At 32.2% G+C, this 23,805-nt stretch overlaps 1 protein-coding gene across 42 annotated transcripts in view; it reads left to right on the top strand.

Annotated features, from left to right (window-relative positions):
* The first annotated feature begins 94 nt into the window (after positions 1–94).
* LOC137652475 (G surface protein, allelic form 156-like) overlaps positions 95–23,805 on the top strand; it is a 51,131-nt gene continuing 27,420 nt past the window's right edge. For 41 of the 42 annotated variants that reach the window (XM_068385861.1, XM_068385863.1, XM_068385884.1 and 38 more), the window contains exons 1-10: positions 95–195; positions 13,308–13,365; positions 14,282–14,418; positions 16,440–16,549; positions 17,162–17,279; positions 18,210–18,346; positions 20,394–20,537; positions 21,628–21,771; positions 21,864–23,117; positions 23,641–23,775. In XM_068385861.1, coding sequence (XP_068241962.1) covers positions 13,318–13,365; positions 14,282–14,418; positions 16,440–16,549; positions 17,162–17,279; positions 18,210–18,346; positions 20,394–20,537; positions 21,628–21,771; positions 21,864–23,117; positions 23,641–23,775 — 2,227 coding nt within the window. In that variant the 5' untranslated portion in view covers positions 95–195; positions 13,308–13,317. Of the gene's footprint in view, positions 196–2,391; positions 2,492–13,307; positions 13,366–14,281; positions 14,419–16,439; positions 16,550–17,161; positions 17,280–18,209; positions 18,347–20,393; positions 20,538–21,627; positions 21,772–21,863; positions 23,118–23,640; positions 23,776–23,805 lie in introns of those variants that run through there. The other variant, XM_068385862.1, reaches the window with a different exon arrangement.

Below are 23,805 nucleotides of genomic sequence, written 5' to 3' on the forward strand. Positions count from 1 at the left end.
AGATGATGAAGAAGACAACTGATTCTGCAGTTCTACACAGGAACGATGACCAAACACCCTTCCCCCCCCCCTTACCAGAGGCCTATTTGTGACGTCATCTACATCGTTGCTTCAGATATAAGCAAATTACTTGGTGTCCGATGGTTCAGTTGGGGCTTCCGAGTTGTTGTGCTCACCAGGTATCCAACATCCAGGGTAGAGTGTCATTACTTGATATATTTATCTTTGATTATTATCAGTCTCGTCCTCTCTCTCTCTCTCTCTCTCTCTCTCTCTCTCTCTCTCTTCTCCCTCTCTCTCTCTCTCTCTCTCTCTCTGTTTACAGTGTTTTCTTTTTTATCATATGAGAACGCGATCAGGTAAACATATCATTGGTTTGATAGATAATAATTTATATAATGTATTAATATTAATAAGATGGATACAAAACAAATGGATAACATAAAATGAATGTTAGAACTAGACCAGTTATGTATGTATTAAAGCATGTAACAAAATATGGGAGTGAAAAGATGTCGGATTTAGCTGCAGTCTTGGCTCAAGTTAGCTACCATCTTGATCATTTGTTGAATGTGAAGGATAAATGAAAGGATAAATGACATTCAAAACTTGGAAGTGTTAATGTAAGCCTGAGTATGCTTTTGGAAGTAACTGTTAAAGATTTAAGAAAGAAGATTACGAGGTTGAAGAAAGTAGAAATACGAGTTTATGGGATTTCAAGCTAGTGCTGTAGTGTAAACGTATAGCAAGGAAAACGTATGGTAGGAATCGCGCTGAGAAAGTGAGGAACGTTACGGAGGGACTAAACAGGACTTAGAAAAATTTTCTGATAGAATTTATAGAGGCATTATGGGTATGAAGAATATACTTTTGATTGATTGTTTAGATCAATTAAAATACTTTATGATGGGAAGTGAAGCGTAAGAGTTTAAAGTCAGGAGAGTGATGCATGAGGTTAGAGATAGGATAGTGAACGTAGGCAGAAAGTAGTGAGATAATAAATGAGTCAAGATTGATGTGTGGAATAATTGAGATTGCAAATGATATGAGGGACAAATGAGAGAGGCTTCTAACTGAAATGTTAGTGAAAGAAATTCTGTTAATTTAGTAGGTAATAGGTGGTTTAGGGCACCAGCCACCCGTTGAGATACTACCGCTAGAGTGTTATGATGTCCATTGACTGGCCAGACAGTACTACATTGGATTCTTCTCTCTGGTTACGGTTCATTTTCCCTTTGCCTACATACACAGAATAGTCTGGCCCATTCTTTACATATTCTCCTCTGTCCTCATACAACTGACAACACTGAGACTACCAAAAAAATTCTTCTTCACTTAAGGGGTTAACTACTGCATTGTAATTGTTCAGTGACCACTTTCCTCTTGGTAAGGATAGAAGAGACTTTTAAGCTATGGTAAGCAGCTCTTCTAGGAGAAGGAAACTCCGAAATCAAACCACTGTTCTCTAGTCTTGGGTAGTGCCTTAACCTCTGTACCATGGTCTTCCACTGTCTTGGGTTAGAGTTCTCTTGCTTGAGGGTACACTCAGTCACGCTATTGTATCTTATTTGTCTTCTTGTTGTGTTGAAAAAAATTTATAGTTTATACAGGAAATATTTTTTTTGATATTGTTACTGTTTTTTCAATATTTTATTTTTCCTTGTTTGCTTTTCTCACTGGGCTATTTCCCTTGTTTGAGCCCTTAGGCTTATAGCATCCTGCTTTTCCAACTGGGGTTGGGGCTTAGCAATTAATATAGTAATAACAATAATAATTTTGTCAGAGTAAGATAAATTCTATACCATATGATTACCCCACTTTTTTTTCTTGGCAAAAGCTTATTTCAAAAGTGCATTTTCTTCCATGATAATCTAGCACACCCTTTAGTTTCGTGTTTACTACTAATGGGAATCGAATATGTTATAGGCAATAATTAAGTATTATTTGTATTATAGCTTTACTGTTCTCTCTCTCTCTCTCTCTCTCTCTCTCTCTCTCTCTCTCTCTCTCTCTCTCTCTCTCTCTCTCTCTCTCAAACGTTTAAACTAAGTCGCTCTACCCAAGAGCAAATGGAGTCTCCCCAGATGGACTAAAAAGTCTTTGAGACATCCAAAAATTCTTTTAACTCTCTCTCTCTCTCTCTCTCCTCTCTCTCTCTCTCTCTCCTCTCTCTCTCTCTCTCTCTCTCTCTCTCTCTCTCTCTCTCTCAGTTAGCAAAATATTATTATACGAGGCGAAAATTATTTATCCGAAATTAGGGTTAAACTGGCAAGCCGAAAGAAAATAGTTCTCACTCTCGCTACTGGACAGGAAGAGGCGCTCCAGTCGCTGATACCTTTCAGAAAGAACAGCTAATCCTTGGGGGTTTGCATCACTGGGGTTTATCTAAAAGTGATAATAGAGACAGTTTTTGTGCGGCAGAGTGAAGCAAGTGCTTCCTTACTCAATTGTTTTGTAAACAAGTGCTTTATCTGTTTTCCATCGCTGGAAAGTAAGTGATTTCGTGTAGATGTTATCCTATATTTTATTGTTTTAGGGCAAGTGCAATCGACCACTTTATTATTATTATTATTATTATTATTATTATTATTATTATTATTATTATTATTATTAATTGCTAAGCCCCAACCCTAGTTGGAAAAGCAGAATGCTATAAGCCCAGGGGTTCCAACGGGGAAAATAGCCCAGTGAGGAAAGGAAACAAGGAAAAAAATGAATTTTAAGAATAATGAAATAAATATACCCTATGTAAACTATAAACACTTTAAAACAAAACACGAGGAAGAGAAATTAGATAGAATAGAGTGCCCGAGTGTTCCCTCAAGCAAGAGAACTCTAACCCAAGATAGTGGAAGACCATGGAACAGAGATGAAGGCTTATAATTGCTGTGAATTATAAATATTAGTACTGTAGGCTAACGAAGTAAATAAATATCCCGGTATTTTAAGTCTCCGTTATTCATGATGAAAAATTTTTATAGACTTTAATTATGTATGAAGAACCTTTTGTGTGATATTTATATAAATTTTGGATCATAAAATTGTGTAAAATATAATTCTTTAGTTAATCATTAATTTTATAATGTACTTATGTTACTGGAACTTCTATCTGAAGGATGAAAGCAAAGTGATTTCGATATTTATATTTTTTGTAAAGATCTTTAATCTTAATTATATCAAATTACCAATTTTACTGTAACATATAACCGTAAGATAGAAAGAAAGCAATTTCGATATTCAAGGGATATATATTTTTCAAGATTTTAAGAAGTTATTTTGAAATTTATAATATTTTTTAAAGATTATCTTGTATACGGTAACCACTAAAAAGCTTATAGCCGTTTACAATAATACATTACCTATTCAACCCTGTGATTATATACAGAAGTTCCTTTTTGGGTAGTTAATTCAGTAACTTGGTTGCTAAATATTTTTTTTTATCTTTTGAGCTACTAATTCTGGTAGGCCTAGTTTTCTAATTCCTAAATTATTATTATTATTATTACTATCCAAGCTAAAACCCTAATTGGAAAAGCAAGATGCTCTAAGCCCAGGGGCTCCAATAGGGAAAAATAGCCCAGTGAGGAAAGGAAATAACGAAATAAATAACTGAAGAGAACAAATTAACAATAAATCATTCTAAAAAAAGTAATGTCAAAAGAGATATATCATATATAAACTATTAAAAACGTCAACAACAAAAATGTCATATATAAACTATAAAAAGACTCGTGTCCGTCTGGTCAACAAAAAAGCATTTGCTCCAACTTTGAACTTTTGAAGTTCTACTGATTCAACAACCCGATTAGGAAGATCATTCCACAACTTGGTAACAGCTGGAATAAAACTTCTAGAGTACTGCGTAGTATTGAGTCTTATGATGGAGAAGGCCTGGCTATTAGAATTAACTGCCTGCCTAGTATTACGAACAGGATAGAATTGTCCAGGGAGATCTGAATGTAAAGGATGGTCAGAGTTATGAAAAATCTTATGCAACATGCATAATGAACTAATTGATCGACGGTGCCAGAGATTAATATCTAGATCAGGAATAAGAAATTTAATAGACCGTAAGTTTCTGTCCAACAAATTAAGATGAGAATAAATAATAAATAATAATAAATACATAATTGTAATGTAAGATTTGGTTAAGAGACCACTCTCTCCCTATACTGCCAAATTATGCAAAGCTATTGTTTTCCTCTATTACTTTTTCATAATCTAAAACTAATCACCACATGGAAAAGGTTAAAATTATTTAAACCTATAGAATTATTTAAAAAAAAATAAAATAGGCTGGTTTCCTCACTAAACGACCTGGAACTGACATCAACATGGTCAACCAAACAGAATTTCGTGATGCCAGCGTACATTTGATATATATTCAAAATATATACTAGATTACAATTGGAGTAATTACTAAAGTGTGACTGTTTGTGAATTGTATATTCTGTGGAAACGAGTAATTATTCCATTTTGAGTATATATTTTGTATATAAATGTACGCTGGCATGGCGAACTTCAGTTTAGTTGACTATGTTGACTCGGTTCAAGGTCGTTTAGTGAGGAAACCAGTTTAGTTTTTTATACTTCTAAAAGTGTTTTTATAATTTTACTTTTTCCCCATGTGGCAAAATTTTGAAATACGGAAGAGGAAAAAAATAGCTATGAATAATTTGGTAGCAAATGGAGTGTGTGGTCTTAAACACATGCCTAAATTGATAAAAAAGAAAAAATAGTAATGCTACATATTAAATACATTAATACCTAAATTGATGAAAAAATTAGTATTACATAACTTTAAATAATACATTAAACCTAAATTGATAAGAAAATAGCATTACATAACATTAAATGGTAATTATGATTCATTAAATACATTAATACCTAAATTGGTAAAAAGTAGTATTACATATATTACATAATACATCAAATGGTTATTTTGAATCTTGATAATGTTGTTATAGCTTAAAGTTTCTTGATATATTTCTGGTGTAAAATAAAATAAAATAAGTGAATAAATAAATAAAAAAGGGATAGCCTTTCTTAGAGCTGTTTTTGTCAAGTTTCACGGGCTACCATACTTAGTCTGATTTTATTAGAATGGTTTTCATCTGGTAATTTCAATCTTTAAGTTATTCCCGAGACTTTCTAGTATTCTTACACTAGAAATTGAACCTATTACAGAATTCAAATTAAGACCTGAAGACACACCTGTTAGGGGTTACAGAAATCTTATTAAGGTCGCTACGTTTTCTTCCAATATGTGTGTACTCTTAAAACCTCTTATTTTAGTTGAGATACTACCGTTTGAGTTAAGATGTCTTTTGACTGACCAAATGGTATAACAGTGGATCCGTCTCTGGTTACGGTCCATTTTCCTCTTGCCCCCCCCCCCCCACACACACACACATTAGTCTGGCCTATTCTTTACATATTACCTCTGTCGTCATACACCTGACAACACAGATTACCACTCAAGGGGTTGCTGCACTAATTGTTCAGTAACCACTCTCCTCTTGGTAAGGTTAGAAGACACTTTAGCTATGGTAAGCAGCTCTTCTAGGAGGAGGACACTCCAAAATCAAACCATTTTTCTCTAGTCTTGGGTAGTGCTAAGCCTCTGTGCCATGGTCTTCCACCGTCTTGGGTTAGAGTTCTCTTGCTTGAGGGTACACCCGAGCACACTATTCTATCTTATTTTTCCTCCTCCTTGTTTTGTTAGCTTTTATAGTTTATATATAGGAGATTTATTTTAATGTTACTCTTCTTAAAATATTCTACTTAACTTTTTTCCATTCCTCACTGGGTTATTTTCCCTGTTGGAGCCTCGGGGCTCATAGCATCCTGCTGTTCTAACTAGGATTGTAGCTTAGCTTAATAATAATAATAATAATAATAATAATAATAATAATAATAATAATAATAATAATAATAATAATAATAATCTGACACAGAATACTAGATTTGAGACAATCTAATTACTCGGGGAATATCTCGAGGAGCCAATTTTTGTTAATAAAATCTTTTATAGTTACATGACAACGGTCAAATAATTTCTACCACTCCATAGGGTTTTTCAAATTGTGGAAAGGGCTTTTGCATTTCCATAGGATTTAAGACTTGAAATTCCTTTTGTAATAATTCGTAGCCTAATTAGAATTTCTCAATTATGACAATAACTATGATTTTGCAATAGTTACTCTGCATAATGGGTATATAACTTTATTTATTTATTTTTTTTTTTATTTTAAACCTACATAATCAATACTGCAAATATGGCATACCCGTGCAGTCTTTGTTAACCATAATCGGTTATCGTAGACTACTACAGTACATAGCTTATTGTAATTTCAGTAGCAAGGCTTAAATTTATTATTTATACATCTATTAGACTTGGCTTATTTTGACTTTCTACTAAAGTTTCTCACAACATAGCTTTTCAAGAGATTCTATAAGAACATTGTTACTTTAGTAATGACTTTCAAAAAGATTTTTAGTAATGCCTTTCAAAAGATTTTTAGCAATGACTTGCAAAGGATTTTTAGCAATGACTTGCAAAGGATTTTTAGCAATGACTTGCAAAGGATTTTCAGCAATGACTTGCAAAGGATTTTTAGTAATGCCTTTCAAAGAGATTTTTAGTAATGCCTTTCAAAGAGATTTTTAGTAATGCCTTTCAAAGAGATTTTTAGTAATGCCTTTCAAAGAGATTTTTAGTAATGCCTTTCAAAGGATTTTTAGTAATGCCTTTCAAAGGATTTTTAGTAATGCCTTTCAAAAGATTTTTAGTAATGCCTTTCAAAGGATTTTTAGTAATGCCTTTCAAAGGATTTTTAGTAATGCCTTTCAAAGGATTTTTAGTAATGCCTTTCAAAGGATTTTTAGTAATGCCTTTCAAAGGATTTTTAGTAATGCCTTTCAAAGGATTTTTAGTAATGCCTTTCAAAGGATTTTTAGTAATGCCTTTCAAAAGATTTTTAGTAATGCCTTTCAAAAGATTTTTAGTAATGCCTTTCAAAGGATTTTTAGTAATGCCTTTCAAAAGATTTTTAGTAATGCCTTTCAAAGGATTTTTAGTAATGCCTTTCAAAAGATTTTTAGTAATGCCTTTCAAAAGATTTTTAGTAATGCCTTTCAAAAGATTTTTAGCAATGACTTGCAAAGGATTTTTAGCAATGACTTGCAAAGGATTTTTAGCAATGACTTGCAAAGGATTTTTAGCAATGACTTGCAAAGGATTTTTAGTAATGCCTTTCAAAGAGATTTTTAGTAATGCCTTTCAAAGAGATTTTTAGTAATGCCTTTCAAAGAGATTTTTAGTAATGCCTTTCAAAGAGATTTTTAGTAATGCCTTTCAAAGGATTTTTAGTAATGCCTTTCAAAGGATTTTTAGTAATGCCTTTCAAAAGATTTTTAGTAATGCCTTTCAAAGGATTTTTAGTAATGCCTTTCAAAGGATTTTTAGTAATGCCTTTCAAAGGATTTTTAGTAATGCCTTTCAAAGGATTTTTAGTAATGCCTTTCAAAGGATTTTTAGTAATGCCTTTCAAAGGATTTTTAGTAATGCCTTTCAAAGGATTTTTAGTAATGCCTTTCAAAGGATTTTTAGTAATGCCTTTCAAAGGATTTTTAGTAATGCCTTTCAAAAGATTTTTAGTAATGCCTTTCAAAAGATTTTTAGTAATGCCTTTCAAAGGATTTTTAGTAATGCCTTTCAAAAGATTTTTAGTAATGCCTTTCAAAGGATTTTTAGTAATGCCTTTCAAAAGATTTTTAGTAATGCCTTTCAAAAGATTTTTAGTAATGCCTTTCAAAGGATTTTTAGTAATGCCTTTCAAAAGATTTTTAGTAATGCCTTTCAAAGGATTTTTAGTAATGCCTTTCAAAGGATTTTTAGTAATGCCTTTCAAAAGATTTTTAGTAATGCCTTTCAAAGGATTTTTAGTAATGCCTTTCAAAGGATTTTTAGTAATGCCTTTCAAAGGATTTTTAGTAATGCCTTTCAAAGGATTTTTAGTAATGCCTTTCAAAGGATTTTTAGTAATGCCTTTCAAAGGATTTTTAGTAATGCCTTTCAAAGGATTTTTAGTAATGCCTTTCAAAGGATTTTTAGTAATGCCTTTCAAAGGATTTTTAGTAATGCCTTTCAAAAGATTTTTAGTAATGCCTTTCAAAGGATTTTTAGTAATGTCAAAGAGATTTTTAGTAATGCCTTTCAAAGAGATTTTTAGTAATGCCTTTCAAAGAGATTTTTAGTAATGCCTTTCAAAGAGATTTTTAGTAATGCCTTTCAAAGGATTTTTAGTAATGCCTTTCAAAAGATTTTTAGTAATGCCTTTCAAAGGATTTTTAGTAATGCCTTTCAAAAGATTTTTAGTAATGCCTTTCAAAGGATTTTTAGTAATGCCTTTCAAAAGATTTTTAGTAATGCCTTTCAAAAGATTTTTAGTAATGCCTTTCAAAAGATTTTTAGTAATGCCTTTCAAAGGATTTTTAGTAATGCCTTTCAAAAGATTTTTAGTAATGCCTTTCAAAAGATTTTTAGTAATGCCTTTCAAAAGATTTTTAGTAATGCCTTTCAAAAGATTTTTAGTAATGCCTTTCAAAAGATTTTTAGTAATGCCTTTCAAAGGATTTTTAGTAATGCCTTTCAAAAGATTTTTAGTAATGCCTTTCAAAAGATTTTTAGTAATGCCTTTCAAAGAGATTTTTAGTAATGCCTTTCAAAAGATTTTTAGTAATGCCTTTCAAAAGATTTTTAGTAATGCCTTTCAAAAGATTTTTAGTAATGCCTTTCAAAGGATTTTTAGTAATGCCTTTCAAAAGATTTTTAGTAATGCCTTTCAAAGAGATTTTTAGTAATGCCTTTCAAAAGATTTTTAGTAATGCCTTTCAAAGAGATTTTTAGTAATGCCTTTCAAAAGATTTTTAGTAATGCCTTTCAAAGAGATTTTTAGTAATGCCTTTCAAAGAGATTTTTAGTAATGCCTTTCAAAAGATTTTTAGTAATGCCTTTCAAAGAGATTTTTAGTAATGCCTTTCAAAGAGATTTTTAGTAATGCCTTTCAAAGAGATTTTTAGTAATGCCTTTCAAAAGATTTTTAGTAATGCCTTTCAAAGAGATTTTTAGTAATGCCTTTCAAAGAGATTTTTAGTAATGCCTTTCAAAGAGATTTTTAGTAATGCCTTTCAAAAGATTTTTAGTAATGCCTTTCAAAGAGATTTTTAGTAATGCCTTTCAAAGAGATTTTTAGTAATGCCTTTCAAAGAGATTTTTAGTAATGCCTTTCAAAGAGATTTCTAGTAATGCCTTTCAAAGAGATTTTTAGTAATGCCTTTCAAAGAGATTTCTAGTAATGCCTTTCAAAGAGATTTTTAGTAATGCCTTTCAAAGAGATTTTTAGTAATGCCTTTCAAAGAGATTTTTAGTAATGCCTTTCAAAAGATTTTTAGTAATGCCTTTCAAAAGATTTTTAGTAATGCCTTTCAAAAGATTTTTAGTAATGCCTTTCAAAGGATTTTTAGTAATGCCTTTCAAAAGATTTTTAGTAATGCCTTTCAAAAGATTTTTAGTAATGCCTTTCAAAAGATTTTTAGTAATGCCTTTCAAAAGATTTTTAGTAATGCCTTTCAAAAGATTTTTAGTAATGCCTTTCAAAAGATTTTTAGTAATGCCTTTCAAAGGATTTTTAGTAATGCCTTTCAAAAGATTTTTAGTAATGCCTTTCAAAGGATTTTTAGTAATGCCTTTCAAAAGATTTTTAGTAATGCCTTTCAAAGGATTTTTAGTAATGCCTTTCAAAGGATTTTTAGTAATGCCTTTCAAAAGATTTTTAGTAATGCCTTTCAAAGGATTTTTAGTAATGCCTTTCAAAGGATTTTTAGTAATGCCTTTCAAAGAGATTTTTAGTAATGCCTTTCAAAGGATTTTTAGTAATGCCTTTCAAAAGATTTTTAGTAATGCCTTTCAAAGGATTTTTAGTAATGCCTTTCAAAAGATTTTTAGTAATGCCTTTCAAAGGATTTTTAGTAATGCCTTTCAAAAGATTTTTAGTAATGCCTTTCAAAAGATTTTTAGTAATGCCTTTCAAAGAGATTTTTAGTAATGCCTTTCAAAGAGATTTTTAGTAATGCCTTTCAAAGAGATTTTTAGTAATGCCTTTCAAAGAGATTTTTAGTAATGCCTTTCAAAGAGATTTTTAGTAATGCCTTTCAAAGAGATTTCTAGTAATGCCTTTCAAAGAGATTTTTAGTAATGCCTTTCAAAGAGATTTTTAGTAATGCCTTTCAAAGAGATTTCTAGTAATGCCTTTCAAAGAGATTTTTAGTAATGCCTTTCAAAGAGATTTTTAGTAATGCCTTTCAAAGAGATTTTTAGTAATGCCTTTCAAAGAGATTTTTAGTAATGCCTTTCAAAGAGATTTTTAGTAATGCCTTTCAAAGAGATTTTTAGTAATGCCTTTCAAAGGATTTTTAGTAATGCCTTTCAAAGGATTTTTAGTAATGCCTTTCAAAGGATTTTTAGTAATGCCTTTCAAAAGATTTTTAGTAATGCCTTTCAAAGGATTTTTAGTAATGTCAAAGAGATTTTTAGTAATGCCTTTCAAAGAGATTTTTAGTAATGCCTTTCAAAGAGATTTTTAGTAATGCCTTTCAAAGAGATTTTTAGTAATGCCTTTCAAAGGATTTTTAGTAATGCCTTTCAAAAGATTTTTAGTAATGCCTTTCAAAGGATTTTTAGTAATGCCTTTCAAAAGATTTTTAGTAATGCCTTTCAAAGGATTTTTAGTAATGCCTTTCAAAAGATTTTTAGTAATGCCTTTCAAAAGATTTTTAGTAATGCCTTTCAAAAGATTTTTAGTAATGCCTTTCAAAGGATTTTTAGTAATGCCTTTCAAAAGATTTTTAGTAATGCCTTTCAAAAGATTTTTAGTAATGCCTTTCAAAAGATTTTTAGTAATGCCTTTCAAAAGATTTTTAGTAATGCCTTTCAAAAGATTTTTAGTAATGCCTTTCAAAAGATTTTTAGTAATGCCTTTCAAAGGATTTTTAGTAATGCCTTTCAAAAGATTTTTAGTAATGCCTTTCAAAGGATTTTTAGTAATGCCTTTCAAAAGATTTTTAGTAATGCCTTTCAAAGAGATTTTTAGTAATGCCTTTCAAAAGATTTTTAGTAATGCCTTTCAAAAGATTTTTAGTAATGCCTTTCAAAGAGATTTTTAGTAATGCCTTTCAAAAGATTTTTAGTAATGCCTTTCAAAGAGATTTTTAGTAATGCCTTTCAAAGAGATTTTTAGTAATGCCTTTCAAAAGATTTTTAGTAATGCCTTTCAAAGAGATTTTTAGTAATGCCTTTCAAAGAGATTTTTAGTAATGCCTTTCAAAAGATTTTTAGTAATGCCTTTCAAAGAGATTTTTAGTAATGCCTTTCAAAGAGATTTTTAGTAATGCCTTTCAAAGAGATTTTTAGTAATGCCTTTCAAAAGATTTTTAGTAATGCCTTTCAAAGAGATTTTTAGTAATGCCTTTCAAAGAGATTTTTAGTAATGCCTTTCAAAGAGATTTTTAGTAATGCCTTTCAAAGAGATTTTTAGTAATGCCTTTCAAAGAGATTTTTAGTAATGCCTTTCAAAAGATTTTTAGTAATGCCTTTCAAAGAGATTTTTAGTAATGCCTTTCAAAGAGATTTTTAGTAATGCCTTTCAAAGAGATTTTTAGTAATGCCTTTCAAAGAGATTTTTAGTAATGCCTTTCAAAGAGATTTTTAGTAATGCCTTTCAAAGAGATTTTTAGTAATGCCTTTCAAAGAGATTTTTAGTAATGCCTTTCAAAGAGATTTTTAGTAATGCCTTTCAAAAGATTTTTAGTAATGCCTTTCAAAAGATTTTTAGTAATGCCTTTCAAAAGATTTTTAGTAATGCCTTTCAAAGGATTTTTAGTAATGCCTTTCAAAAGATTTTTAGTAATGCCTTTCAAAAGATTTTTAGTAATGCCTTTCAAAAGATTTTTAGTAATGCCTTTCAAAGGATTTTTAGTAATGCCTTTCAAAAGATTTTTAGTAATGCCTTTCAAAGAGATTTTTAGTAATGCCTTTCAAAGAGATTTTTAGTAATGCCTTTCAAAGAGATTTTTAGTAATGCCTTTCAAAGAGATTTTTAGTAATGCCTTTCAAAGAGATTTTTAGTAATGCCTTTCAAAGAGATTTTTAGTAATGCCTTTCAAAGAGATTTTTAGTAATGCCTTTCAAAGAGATTTTTAGTAATGCCTTTCAAAGAGATTTTTAGTAATGCCTTTCAAAAGATTTTTAGTAATGCCTTTCAAAAGATTTTTAGTAATGCCTTTCAAAAGATTTTTAGTAATGCCTTTCAAAGGATTTTTAGTAATGCCTTTCAAAGAGATTTTTAGTAATGCCTTTCAAAAGATTTTTAGTAATGCCTTTCAAAGGATTTTTAGTAATGCCTTTCAAAGAGATTTTTAGTAATGCCTTTCAAAAGATTTTTAGTAATGCCTTTCAAAAGATTTTTAGTAATGCCTTTCAAAGAGATTTTTAGTAATGCCTTTCAAAAGGTTTTTAGTAATGCCTTTCAAAAGATTTTTAGTAATGCCTTTCAAAGAGATTTTTAGTAATGCCTTTCAAAGAGATTTTTAGTAATGCCTTTCAAAGAGATTTTTAGTAATGCCTTTCAAAAGATTTTTAGTAATGCCTTTCAAAGGATTTTTAGTAATGCCTTTCAAAAGATTTTTAGTAATGCCTTTCAAAAGATTTTTAGTAATGCCTTTCAAAGGATTTTTAGTAATGCCTTTCAAAAGATTTTTAGTAATGCCTTTCAAAAGATTTTTAGTAATGCCTTTCAAAGGATTTTTAGTAATGCCTTTCAAAGGATTTTTAGTAATGCCTTTCAAAGGATTTTTAGTAATGCCTTTCAAAGGATTTTTAGTAATGCCTTTCAAAGGATTTTTAGTAATGCCTTTCAAAGGATTTTTAGCAATGACTTGCAAAGGATTTTTAGCAATGACTTGCAAAGGATTTTTAGCAATGACTTGCAAAGGATTTTTAGCAATGACTTGCAAAGGATTTTTAGCAATGACTTGCAAAGAGATTTTTAGCAATGCCTTTCAAAGAGATTTTTAGTAATGCCTTTCAAAGAGATTTTTAGTAATGCCTTTCAGAGATTTTTAGTAATGCCTTTCAGAGATTTTTAGTAATGCCTTTCAACGAGATTTTTACGTAAATGCACATAACAATTGTATATTAGAATTTCCTTATACTTCAGAGGGATAATTCTGATTTTTGTCCCTTCCAGATACTGAGTAATGTGGGCTCCTCTCTTCTCCATCCTTCTAGGATGGCAGCTTCTAATGGTAAGTTAATAAATATTAAACCTATTCATGGATTGCATTTAGGCCTATCCATAGGTGGCTAATTATAACCTATTCATAGATTTAAATTTAGGCCTACTCGTAAGTGTCTAATTATAACCTATTCATGGATTTACATTTAGACTTACTCATGGGTGTTCAATTAGACATTTAACTTTCGAAAGTTCTATTTTCTAGAAATTACTAAAATTTTCATACTTAAAACTTTAGTAAACCTATATTTAGAATTGTTTTTACAGTTACGTAATTAGACTTCGAAAGCTCAGTTTTCTAGCTGCCGTGTGGTGACCTAAATTAGACTTTCAGTATAGACGGATGTTTAAAATTTATATTTTCTTTACAGTACGTAATTAGACATAATTAGACAATGGCCAGTTTTCTACATTTCTTTAGTAGTGACATAAATAAGACTTTCAGTGTAGATGGATGTCTAAAATTTCTATTCTCTACAGTAAGCAATTAGACAGAGACTTCGAAAGCTCAGTTTTCTAGCTGACGTATGGTGGACATAATTAGACTTCGGTATAGCTAGATGTATAAAATTTATATTTTTTCTTTACAGTACGTAATTAGACAAAGACTTTATAAAGTTCAGTTTTCTAGTTGACTTTAGTGGTGACATGAATAAGACTTTCAGTATAGATTGCTGTCTAAAATCTATATTTCCTTTCCAATACGTAATTAGAAAATGGCCAGTTTTCTAGACACTACTTCAGAAGTGACGTAAATTAGACTTAAATTAGACTTTCAGTATACATAGAAGTCTGAAATTTATATTTTTTTCTTTACAATACGTAATTAAACAATGACTTTCAAAAGTTAATTTTTCTATAGATGACTTTAGTAGTGACAAACTTATTAGCTAGATGTTTAAATTTTTTTTTTTTTTGCTTTGCAGTACGTCAAAGGTCAGAATCAAACTGTGAACTTCACTAGCACCGTGGTGGTTGAGGGCACTCGGTCTATTCAAAATCCGTACGAGTACACGTATTACTACACTACGCAGGCTCCTACGCTGTGTTCACTAAATGACTAGTAAGTTTTTCTTTAGCATCAATATTTGTGAGCTTGTTTATTGTTCGAAGCTTATCTGCTAAATAAAAAAATTATTGTAAGCTTCATTCACTTGATGACTAGTAAGTTTTTCTTTAGCATCCCTATTTGTGAGCTTATTTATTGTTCTAAGCTTATCTGCTAAATACAAAATTTATTGTAAGCTTCATTCACTTGATGACTAGTAAGTTTTACTTTAGCATCAATATTTGTGAGCTTGTTTATTGTTCGAAGCTTATCTTCTAAATCTAAAATTTATTGTAAGCTTCATTCACTTGATTACTTGTAAGTTTTACTTTAGCATTAATATTTGTAAGCTTATATATTATGGTTCGAAGCTTATTTATTATATAAAATTTAATGTAAGCTTCATTCACTTAATGACTAAGTTTTACTTTAGCATCAATATGTGTAAGCTTATTTATTGTTCGAAGCTTATCTTCTATATATAAAATTTATTGTAAGCTTCATTCACTTAATAACTAGTAAGTTTTACATAGCATCAATATTTGTAAGCTTATTTATTGTCCGAAGCTTATCTGCTAAATACAAAATTTATTGTAAGCTTCATTCACTTAATAACTAGTAAGTTTTACTCTAGCATCAATATTTGTAAGCTTTTTTATTGTTCGAAGCTTATCTGCTAAATATAAAATTTATTGTAAGCTTCATTCACTTAATGACTAGTAAGTTTTACTTTAGCATCAATATTTGCAAGCTTATTTATTGTTCGAAGCTTATCTGCTAGATACAAAATTTATTGTAAGCTTCATTCACTTAATGACTAGTAAGTTTTACTTTAGCATCAATATTTGCAAGCTTATTTATTGTTCGAAGCTTATCTGCTAGATACAAAATTTATTGTAAGCTTCATTCACTTAATGACTAGTAAGTTTTACTTTAGCATCAATATTTGCAAGCTTATTTATTGTTCGAAGCTTATCTGCTAGATACAAAATTTATTGTAAGCTTCATTCACTTAATGACTAGTAAGTTTTACTTTAGCATCAATATTTGCAAGCTTATTTATTGTTCGAAGCTTATCTGCTAGATACAAAATTTATTGTAAGCTTCATTCACTTAATGACTAGTAAGTTTTACTCTAGCATCAATATTTGTAAGCTTTTTTATTGTTCGAAGCTTATCTGCTAAATATAAAATTTATTGTAAGCTTCATTCACTTAATGACTAGTAAGTTTTACTTTAGCATCAATATTTGCAAGCTTTTTTATTGTTCGAAGCTTATCTGCTAAATATAAAATTTATTGTAAGCTTCATTCACTTAATGAATGACTAGTAAGTTTTTCTTTAGCATCAATATTTATAAGCTTATTTATTATAGTTCGAAACTTAGCTAAATATAAAATTTATTTAAAGTTTAATTCACTTTGACTATTGTTTTACTTAAGCATTAATATTTCTGAGCTTATTTATAGTTAGAAGATTATCTGATAAACTACAAAATTTATTTATTTTTAAATTTATTGTAAGCTTCATTTACTTAATGACTGGCAAGTTTTACTTAAGCGTCAATATTTGTAAGCTTCATAAATATTCTTAACTTTTTTTTTTTTTTATTATAGTTTGAAGCTTATGTGCTAAATATAAAATTTATTGTAAGCTTCATTCACTTAATGACTAGCAAGTTTTACTTTAGCATTAATATTTGTAAGCTTATTTATTATAGTTCGAAGCTTATCTGATAAACTACAAAATGTATTGTAAGCTTCATTCACTTAACGACTAGTAAGTTTTACTTTAGCATCAATATTTGTAAGCTTATTTATTATAGTTCGAAGCTTATTTTCTAAACTACAAAATTTGTTATTGCGAGCTTCGTTTACTCAATGTACTATAAAGTTTTTCTTTAAAAATTGTCATTTGTAATATTTATTATAGTTTGAAGCCAATTTATTATTGAAGCTTCAGGATATAAAAACCTTTTTTTGTATAACCTGCTGTTGCTTTTATGATTGTAGACTTTAATATTTTTTCCCTTTTAGCTTGTGCAAAGACTTGATTAAGGGAGAATGCGTAGCCAATAACCTTGGGGCGTCTTGCGATCACTCGCTGACGTGGGCTTGTCCTAATCCTTCTTGCACGTGTTGTATAGGTGAGTATCTACTTGGGTGGGTATCTACTTGGATGGGTATCTACTTGGATGGGTATCTACTTGGATGGGTATCTACTTGGATAGGTATCTACTTGAATATGTATCTACTTGGATAGGTATCTACTTGGATAAATATATACTTGGATAGGTATCTACACGAATAGGTATCTACTTGAATAGGTATCTACTTGGATAAATATCTACTTGGATAGGTATCTACTTGGATATGTATCTACTTTGATAGGTATCTACTTGAATAAGCATCTGCTTGAATGAGTATCTACTTAAATGGGTACAATGTAAGTATTAACTTAAATAGGTTTCTACTTAAAACAATTATCTACTTTGTTTAAAAAGGCAATTTTAATTGGAAATTCTCCGTAAAAATACTGTTCTCCTACTTTCCTTACTTTATCACTCCTTAACGTCAATGTATCAATTTTTAAAACTGTATTTGCTTGGCAACGTTTATTCCAGGAATTTTTTACGGCATATTTAAATTTACATGGTGTCTACATAAGAGTATTTAAGTATAAATAAATCCATACTAATTTCTAGTGTTCTAGATTTTCAGCTTGGAGTCCTGTTCACTCAATTTTTCTGTTTCTGTAGATTGCGGCAAAGACGTTGCAACCTCACCTTGTACGAATGTGAGAGGAAGCTGTAGGAAAAATTGTAATAGTGAAGAATACAGAGACTACATTAATACTTGTCCAAACAGACTCTGCAAGTAAGTATATTTAAAAAAAATCAAATATTAGCAAGCGGTTTCATGATTAATATCGTAATAACTAAAATATTTGGTTAGTTATCCTACTCAATATTTTAAGTTTGGTCCCAGCTAGCTTAAAGTTGTGGAATGTAATATTACTATTCAGGCTGGTGAATCGAATCTTCAAACATTTTAAATTTGCAGCGAATATGTGTATGTTGAGCAGGCTGACATAAGTCCTTATATTTTTATGAAAATTCTGTTTAATGTTCTTTAAGTTTTAATAAATTGTTTTCCTTATTTCCTTAACTCACTTGGCTGTTTTTTCCTATTGGAGCCCTTGTGCTTGTAGCATCTTGCTTTTCCAACTAAGGTTGTAGCTTAGCTAATGGTAATGTGTTTTCCTACTAGAGCCTTTCGGCTTTTAGCATCCTGCTTTTCCAACTAATGATTTTTTCCTACTAGAGCCTTTGGGCTTTTAGCATCCTGCTTTTCCAACTAGGGTTGTAGCTTAGCTAATGATTTTTCCCCACTAGAGCCTATGGGCTTTTAGCATCCTGCTTTTCCAACTAAGGTTGTAGCTTAGCCAATGATTTTTCCCTACTAGAGCCTTTGGGCTTTTAGCATCCTGCTTTTCCAGCTAGGGTAGCTTAGCTAATGTTTTTTCCCTACTAGAGCCTTTGGGCTTTAGCATCCTGCTTTTCCAACTAGGGTTGTAGCTTAGCTAATGATTTTTCCCTACTAGAGCCTTTCGGCTTTTAGTATCCTGCTTTTCCAACTAATGATTTTTTCCTACTAGAGCCTTTGGGCTTTTAGCATCCTGCTTTTCCAACTAAGGTTGTAGCTTAGCTAATGATTTTTCCCTACTAGAGCCTTTGGGCTTTTAGCATCCTGCTTTTTCAACAAGGGTAGCGTAGCCAGTAGTAATGTTAATTTTTAAATTTGCAGATGTTGTAGAAAATGCGAACCGGACACTGAATGCCAGAGGGCCAATGGATACTGTACCACAAAGGCTGTTGTATGCAGGTCTGGCTACGTCTCCAGTGAAGGGTGTGGTGGTAATGACTGCAAGTGTTGCAAACCAGGTAAATAATTTTCCCCTTTTTAATATACTAAAACTTTTTGTTCCTCTCATTTTTCTTTTCTTTCCTTGAGCAGTAGTTTGATGGTTATTAACGTTTTCTACTTTCCTTGAACAATGAGTCTGATGGCTATAAACTTTCTTTCCTTGAGCAATTGAGTCTGATGGCTATAAACTTTCTTTCCTTGAGCAATTGAGTCTGATGGCTATAAACTTTCTTTCCTTGAGCAATTGAGTCTGATGGCTATAAACTTTCTTTCCTTGAGCAATTGAGTCTGATGGCTATTAACTTTCTTTCCTTGAGCAATTGAGTCTGGTGGCTGTTAACTTTCTTTCCTTGAGCAATTGAGTCTGGTGGCTGTTAACTTTCTTTCCTTGAGCAATTGAGTCTGGTGGCTGTTTACTTTCTTCTTTCCTTGAGCAATTGAGTCGGGTGGCGGTGGCTGTTAACTTTCTTCTTTCCTTGAGCAATTGAGTCTGGTGACTTAACTTTCTTCTTTCCTTGAGCAATTGAGTCTGGTGGCTGTTAACTTTCTTCTTTCCTTGAGCAATTGAGTCTGGTGGCTGTTAACTTTCTTCTTTCCTTGAGCAATTGAGTCTGGTGGCTGTTAACTTTCTTCTTTCCTTGAGCAATTGAGTCTGGTGGCTGTTAACTTTCTTCTTTCCTTGAGCAATTGAGTCTGGAGGCTGTTAACTTTCTTCTTTCCTTGAGCAATTGAGTCTGGAGGCTGTTAACTTTCTTCTTTCCTTGAGCAATTGAGTCTGGAGGCTGTTAACTTACTTTCTTTCCTTGAGCAATTGAGTCTGGTGGCTGTTAACTTTCTTTTTTCCTTGAGCAATTGAATCTGGTGGCTATTAACTTTCTTCTTTCCTTGAGCAATTGAATCTGGTGGCTAACTTTCTTCTTTCCTTTAGCAATTGAATCTGGTGGCTAACTTTCTTCTTTCCTTTAGCAATTGAATCTGGTGGCTAACTTTCTTCTTTCCTTGAGCAATTGAGTCTGGTGGCTATTAACTTTTTCCTTGAGCAATTGAGTCTGATGGCTATTAACTTTTTCCTTGAGCAATTGAGTCTGATGGCTATTAACTTTTTCCTTGAGCAATTGAGTCTGATGGCTATTAACTTTTTCCTTGAGCAATTGAGTCTGATGGCTATTAACTTTTTCCTTGAGCAATTGAGTCTGATGGCTATTAACTTTTTCCTTGAGCAATTGAGTCTGATGGCTATTAACTTTTTCCTTGAGCAATTGAGTCTGATGGCTATTAACTTTTTCCTTGAGCAATTGAGTCTGATGGCTATTAACTTTTTCCTTGAGCAATTGAGTCTGATGGCTATTAACTTTTTCCTTGAGCAATTGAGTCTGATGGCTATTAACTTTTTCCTTGAGCAATTGAGTCTGATGGCTATTAACTTTTTCCTTGTGCAATTGAGTCTGATGGCTATTAACTTTTTCCTTGTGCAATTGAGTCTGATGGCTATTAACTTTTTCCTTGAGCAATTGAGTCTAATGGCTATTAACTTTCTTTCCTTGAGCAATTGAGTCTAATGGCTATTAACTTTCTTTCCTTGAGCAATTGAGTCTAATGGCTATTAACTTTCTTTCCTTGAGCAATTGAATCTGATGGCTATTAAATTTCTTCTTTCCTTGAGCAATTGAGTCTAATGGCTATTAACTTTCTTTCCTTGAGCAATTGAGTCCAATGGCTATTAACTTTTTTTCTTTGAACAATTGAATCTGATGGCTATTAAATTTCTTCTTTCCTTGAGCAATTGAGTCTGGTGGCTGTTAACTTTCTTCTTTCCTTGAGCAATTGAGTCTGGTGGCTGTTAACTTTCTTCTTTCCTTGAGCAATTGAGTCTGGTGGCTATTAACTTTCTTCTTTCCTTGAGCAATTGAGTCTGGTGGCTATTAACTTTCTTCATTCCTTGAGCAATTGAGTCTGGTGGCTATAAACTTTCTTCTTTCCTTGAGCAATTGAGTCTGGTGGCTATTAACTTTTTCTTTGAGCAGTAGTCTTGATGACTAACATTATTCTTCTTTCCTCGAGCAGTAGAGTCTGATGGCTGCAGACCTTCTAATGGCTGCACCGCCCCTGGTGACTACTGCGACACTGCTGCCTGCCCTGCTGGTTACAGATCAAACCCTTACACTTGCACTTCCTTGTATTATCAAAATTGCCATTGCTGTGAAAAACGTGAGTTCTGATGCCGAGAGTTTTGAGTTGTTGGTCTTTCCAGACTGTATGTCAAAAATGTGTCTATTTATTATTAGCCAAATTTCAAATGTCCCCAGTTTCACAAGTCCCTGTAAGAGAAGACTGTCTTTAGGATTTGAGAAAATATATAGCTTCGCCTTGAGGACTTAACAGCTTAATTATTGCAGCAGTAATATCAATATGGTTCTTGAGATTAATAAAAGATTGTTCTTGCATAATTTTAAGATTTTTGAAAGTTTTTATAACCATTAGACATTTAAAAAATCAAATTTTGACTTTCATCAGACCCAGTCATGTTTGTTTGAGCAGGGAAAACTTTCCATATCTTATGAAATTTTGGCAGAAAGCTTAGTCTTTTGGTATATTCTACTAATTGCAGTGATATTTTATATAAATTTGCAAATAAATTATTCTATATTAGCTCAAAACACTTCTTAGGAACATTTACTTCGTGGTCATACATAATGCCAAAAAATACATAATGTTTAAAAATTTTCTATCTTGTGTTTTCAACTTGGTACTTTAAGAAGGCCTTGAACTAGACCAGTTATAATTCGGTACACAATATACCACGTTCCCTCATGATCCTCATCCCAAAGACTGGGTTACTGAGCTTGGGTTAAGAACTTTGCTTAAAATGCATAATGTTCATTAAAAATTGAAATGCTTAGAACTCCTGTATGGCAGTTTTTATTCAGTATGGGAATTTTTACTTCTAAAAAGAAGCCCTCTTATCAAAGTCTCCTAATGTTGGCTTTCCTGTAGTTACATGGGGTTTGCTGGAGGATATTTTTAACGGTGCTCTTTTTAATGTAAGCTACTGCATGAAGTTAAGCTGTAGAGGCTCCAAATCTGCAGCATTTAACTATTTTCGTGCAACAGATAGGTTTCTGTATGGGCTGGTCTTTCAAGAAGCTAGGTTTTCTGTATCTATGAATCTTTTGTATTTTCTATTGAGGCTAGGACTTCAAATTCTTCATGTAGTTTAATTTAATACATTGCAATCTTCTGGTTTAAAGCTTGTCACTAAATGTTTTGCACAAATTTTAATTGAAACTTTGATTTTCAGAAGTAGTTCTGGATCCCTGTAAACCATTTAATGGGTGTAGTTCGCCTGGTGATTACTGCAGTACGCAGCCCTGTCCTTTGGGTTATAGAAAAAATTCAAATACTTGCCGATCTAATAATCAGTTATGTCACTGCTGTGAGAAAGGTTAGTAAAGTGTGGGCATGTCTATTCTGATTTTTTGTCTCTATATTTAAATGTGTGTGAATTGGTAACTTGACGTTTTCTTTATTTTTCAGATGTTGTAGAGCCTTGCTTGCCACTTGATTGTTCGGCTGATGGAGACTATTGCAGCAAGACGGATTGTCCATCGGGTTACGATAATATTTATACTGGTTGTAGGTCAAATGACCCAAGTTGCCGCTGTTGTAAGAAGGTAACTTCCGTAAAACTGTGTAGAGCCTTGACTGGTTGCCAGACTAATGAAGACTACTGTTCAAAAGAGAGTTGTCCACCTGGGTATACAACTGAACAAGGAACGTGTCTGAGTCTTAGTGGAGGAAATTGCCATTGCTGCAAAAAAAGTACCATTACATGTGTTGCGTTTTCCATGTGCACTGAGCCTGGAGACTTCTGCAGTACAAGCCAGTGTCCTGTTGGGTATTATAAAAATTCTGCAGGGTGCTACTCAAGTGATGGAAGCTGTCACTGTTGTAAGAAAGATACAGGCACTTGTACACCTTTGGAAGAGTGCCAGTCTAGTAGAGATTTCTGTAGTTCAAATGACTGCCCTGCTGGTTATCTCACGATTATAAATGGCTGTAATACTACGCTAGGAGGCTGCAGGTGCTGTAAATATGCTGCTGATGGCTGTATACCAAATGGGAATTGCTTGAGTAAAGGAGATTACTGTAGCTTGACTTCATGTCCATCTGGATTCCTTACTACCCAAGATTGTACCTCTGGCAATGCTAATTGCAGATGTTGTAAAGCCCAAACTTCTGGAAGTACTGTTTGTCAAGCCCTCTCAAGCTGTCAGTCAGATGGAGACTATTGCAGCCTTTCTGAATGCCCTACTGGATATGATTCTATAAACTCTGCATGTATATCAACTGATCCAAGGTGCAGGTGCTGCAAGAAAAGAATCTCTGCTCCCTGCATTCCACTGGAAATGTGTAAGAACCCTGGTGACTACTGCACGACTAACGTTTGTGAGTCTGGCTTTACGTTGGTGCCTGATGCATGTACGTCTGCCTCCACAGACCAAAGATGTCACTGTTGCAAGAAAGAAGTTTGTCAAGCATCAAGTACTTGTAGTGATCCTGGTGACTACTGTAGCAAAGCTTCCTGCCCAGATACTCATTTGCAGAAATTTGATGGCTGTAAATCTTATGATTCGAGCTGCTGGTGCTGTAAGAGAGTTACTTGTAACCCTTTGCAGAACTGTCGTAGTAGTGGAGACTACTGTTCCTTGACCCCTTGTCCAGTTGGGTACGACACCCAGTACGGGGCCTGTAATTCTACGGACTTTCGTTGTAGATGCTGTAAAAGAGGTAGGCCTAAAAGATGATAAATATTGGGAGTGTCTGTAGGAGCTAAATATTTGAATGTACAGTAATAAGTTAGTTTTAAGAAATATTGAAAGTATTTTTAAAGATCTATTTAGCACTTTCTAAATTGGTAATTTATGCATCTAGGTTGTTGTGATGTGTCAATATTCTAAATAAAAGCTAGGGACAGTTGTGAGCTATGTTAGACTAGAGTAAAAGCTTTTCCACACATTTTAATTAAATTTAGTAAAAATAATTTTACAAGCTAAATATGTTAACTCAAATTTGTCACTTAGTTTTTGATAGTTTAAGATCCATTATCTTTTGTTTGGTACAGCAAAAAAACCACTGCTTTTCTTAGGTCCCTGCAAAGTGTAATAATGCCCCAGTGGTCAATGACTTTAGTACCCTACACTTAATTGATAATTTATCATAACTTTCTTAATTAATTTTATAGAAACTATTTATGAATTCAAATCTAATGTAAAATGCTGGTGTACTGCAATTTAATATCTGCTTCTGACAGAACAACCATGCCTTGCTTTGGATTCCTGTAAATCGAGTGGAGACTACTGCAGTACACAGGCCTGCCCTAGTGGTTATACCACAAACTATGGCGGGTGTCAGTCATCGGATCCCAACTGTCGCTGTTGCAAGAGGGGTAAAGACTTTTATTTTTAGATTTAATCTT

This window comes from Palaemon carinicauda, chromosome 13 (assembly GCF_036898095.1).
Source record: "Palaemon carinicauda isolate YSFRI2023 chromosome 13, ASM3689809v2, whole genome shotgun sequence".
Taxonomy (NCBI): domain Eukaryota; kingdom Metazoa; phylum Arthropoda; class Malacostraca; order Decapoda; family Palaemonidae; genus Palaemon; species Palaemon carinicauda.